A 3,228-nucleotide genomic window follows, 5' to 3' on the forward strand; every position below is an offset into this window, starting at 1 on the left:
AAATTATTTAATATTCAAACCTAATGCACATCCTGATAATAAATATGTTTTTTCTGATTAACTATAATATCAAACATATATTATAGTACTGTATTTTTAATATAAAAGTAAACTAATAACATCTTTAACAAGTTAGAGATTAAAATCAATTTAAATAAATATTTTTTTCTTTAATTTTTTTATGTGTCTTTTCAGGATAAATATGTAACAAAGTTTTAAGGTTGGACAATGTGTTATATGTGATTATTTATCTAAATAATTCTATCTTCATAAATTTAAGCTCAGAACATTAACTATGCGAGAATGAGAAAATGACTATAAAAACAAATCATCATTTTTCTTGACTAGTTAAACTTGTTCTAATAGATAAATAATTTCACATTACTTAAAATTTGAAATAAATGATAATTTAAATAGAGCTTCATTTCTTAATCTTTTAAAATATTTAGTGACAAATATATAAATTCTAAAATGCATAATACCTCATATGTATAAAAAAGTTATTTAAGAAACAACTCTCTTTTGTCTTGGAAGAATGAAAAAACGGTTCCAAAAGAGAAAACTTTGTTCACTCATCTTAATTGAATGTAATTTAAATATAACTTACTTTCTTAAATTCCGATACACTTTTAATAACAAAATCTTAGTTGAATTCTAGTATCCAAAATAAATAATATTTCAAATATAAATTTAATGATTAATCGTAATACGGAGATAAAAAAATAATAATAATAATAATTAACCACAAAAAAAGTTTAAATAATAACTAACCACAGAGTAAAATATCGTAGGTACAAAAATGACATGCAGGTAAAATGTGCATGTAGGTAAAATGTGTATGGGTAGCATTATTCTTTGGGTGATTCACCCTGAACAGGTTAAGGTGTCAAAAGACTCAAGCTCAGACATATTGGTAAATTAGCATGTGGAACAAGCAGTTTTGGACACGTAATAAACTATGTCTGAAAATTGTAGAATCTGCGCATGCGTGCTGATGGGGTGCTACCCTCTATAAATCTAAACGACCCAACTTGTGATTTTTTTCCCTAAATTGGGTTCGCGTTCAACCATTCAGCTATTGCTAGAAGAGGTAATTGAGATCTCGTGTTTCTCTTTGAAGGTATATATGAACGAAAGAATATTTACATGACCAGCATTTGTTTTACTTCCTACTTTCAGGATCATTAGTACTCTCATCGTGCTTGCAGAAACTGAAATAAAATTTGCAATACCATGACCTCAATGGAGGAATCATGGACTAGTTGGCTCTGCGATATGGTAAAGTCATATTATTATAACTATTGTTATTATTAATGCTTACATGCTTGAACTTTTTGCTTAATTTTCACTACATTGTTCCAGGAACCAGATGATTACAGTTTCATCAGTCAATCAGACATAAAGGTGGAGGATATGATTGGAAGTTTAGCATCTCCTTGTGATATAGCCACTGCTTTAGAAGAGAACCCGCAGAGTTCATTTTCCCAGGAGAGTCACTCTTCAGTCACTGAGAGTGGCATAGAAGAGAGGCCTTTGAAGTTACTCAAGAAGACATGCACTTCAAACTCTGCCAAAACAGACCAACTCTCACAAAAGAAAGCTTCCACACCCTCCTCCTATATTCTTTCCTTTGACAACACAAATCCACCAACAGCAAAGGTTGAATCGCTTGTAAAGCCAGAAACCAAGGTTAATCGTGGGATAGCTCTGCCTTCAAAGAATGAACCAAAACGTGTTACTCAGGAGAGCAAGAAGACGGGCTCATCAGCCAGATCTTCTCATCACACACAAGATCACATAATCGCCGAGAGAATGAGGAGAGAAAAAATTAGCCAGCAGTTCATAGCCCTCTCAGCCCTTATTCCAGACCTCAAAAAGGTTCACTTTTTCTTTGTAGTGAAATAACCATTTAATGTTTTGAAATCATATTACTCAAACAGGTAAATACATATTGTATTATGGTACTAAAGAATGGTAATTTGTTTGAAGATGGACAAGGTATCTGTATTGGGGGAAGCTATAAGGTACGTGAAGGAGCTGAAGGAAAAAGTAAAAGTGATGGAGGAGCAGGGCAAAAGGAAAAGCCAGGAACCGGTGATGCGAGGGAAGAAATCTCAGGTTTGTGCTACTGCGGACGAGGATGTCTCAGACACTTCGTCAAATTCCTGTGAGTTGGGAAATTCTGATGACCCCTCATCCAAAACAAATCTGTCACTGCCAGAAGTAGAAGCAAGGGTGTCAAAGAAGAACGTGCTGATTCGAATCCTCTGCGAGAAAGAAAAGGTAGTGCTGGTGAACATTTTTAGAGAGATAGAGAAACTTCATCTCTCAGTCATCAATAGCAGCGCCTTATCTTTCGGTTCCTCAGTTCTCGACACAACCATCGTGGCCGAGGTACTTTATTATTGTTATTATTAAAAATAATTGCACAAGGTTAAAGAACCTTAATGGATTTTTCAGAAAGATGTCTGAAATTTCACAAAAGATAGGTGTGAATGTTAATGAGCGTTGGTTTGTTTAAATTGATGGCAGATGGAGGATGAATTCAAGATGAGCGTGAAGGAACTGGCTGGAAATCTGAGAGTAGGACTGATGCAGTTTATGTAGAGGATGAGTATGACAATGCACAATAGTTGGCTGCAGTAAGGACCAGGAATTCAGTGTATTAAATATCCTAGTAAATGTAATCTTTGTTGTAAGCTTTCATATATAGAACTTAGAAATAAAGATAACTAGAATCAGTTGGTACATGCACTAAGCTGAACCGGTTAGAGAGAGAGGTAATGGCGTAGCGGACGAACAATAAAGCAGCGTGGTCCATTATGGGAAAATGGGATTTAACTTGTCGCAAAAGGCTCGTAGCCTCGGAAACTATGCATTTTATAACTTCCCTTACTATTTTGTTTTCGCTCTTCATAACTGTTATTTCCTATTTAGTACCTAATATTCACGATACTTGATACTAAACCATGTCCTTTAATTTTAGTAATTTTAATCTAGTCTTATCATAAATAAGTTGCTTGTTGAAATTTTATTCATCATTACTAAATAACAAACAGCTACTCAGCAAACTTGTAGAATTATATTATTTTTCTCTACTAGTGTTTTGAACTGACTTGAATGCAGTAAGAGAAGTTGTAGAATTATATTACTTTTCGCTACTAGTTTTTTGAACTGGGATTTCAGTAGTACGACTGGTGTAGTGGTTAAAGACCAACAAAGGGGACC

The 3,228-nt window shown here is 33.9% G+C and overlaps 1 protein-coding gene across 1 annotated transcript; it reads left to right on the forward strand.

Moving 5' to 3' along the window:
* The first annotated feature begins 953 nt into the window (after nucleotides 1-953).
* Nucleotides 954-2,967, forward strand: LOC137808186 (transcription factor bHLH18-like). Its single transcript, XM_068609169.1, has 5 exons — nucleotides 954-1,090; nucleotides 1,180-1,278; nucleotides 1,363-1,878; nucleotides 1,990-2,394; nucleotides 2,533-2,967. The coding sequence occupies exons 2-5, from the start codon at nucleotides 1,234-1,236 to the stop codon at nucleotides 2,605-2,607; spliced, it is 1,041 nt and encodes a 346-aa protein (XP_068465270.1). The 5' UTR covers nucleotides 954-1,090; nucleotides 1,180-1,233; the 3' UTR covers nucleotides 2,608-2,967.
* The last annotated feature ends 261 nt before the right edge of the window (nucleotides 2,968-3,228 follow it).

The sequence above is a fragment of the Phaseolus vulgaris genome, chromosome 3 (genome assembly GCF_000499845.2).
Source record: "Phaseolus vulgaris cultivar G19833 chromosome 3, P. vulgaris v2.0, whole genome shotgun sequence".
Taxonomy (NCBI): Eukaryota; Viridiplantae; Streptophyta; class Magnoliopsida; order Fabales; family Fabaceae; genus Phaseolus; species Phaseolus vulgaris.

What these genes read in the sequence shown, in the direction of transcription:
- LOC137808186 (XM_068609169.1), top strand. Translation starts at nt 1,234, where the DNA reads ATGACCTCAATGGAGGAATCATGGACTAGTTGGCTCTGCGATATG. An exon ending in CTAGTTGGCTCTGCGATATG is followed by an intron (nt 1,279 to 1,362) that starts GTAAAGTCATAT and finishes ACATTGTTCCAG; the next exon opens with GAACCAGATGATTACAGTTT. An exon ending in TTATTCCAGACCTCAAAAAG is followed by an intron (nt 1,879 to 1,989) that starts GTTCACTTTTTC and finishes ATTTGTTTGAAG; the next exon opens with ATGGACAAGGTATCTGTATT.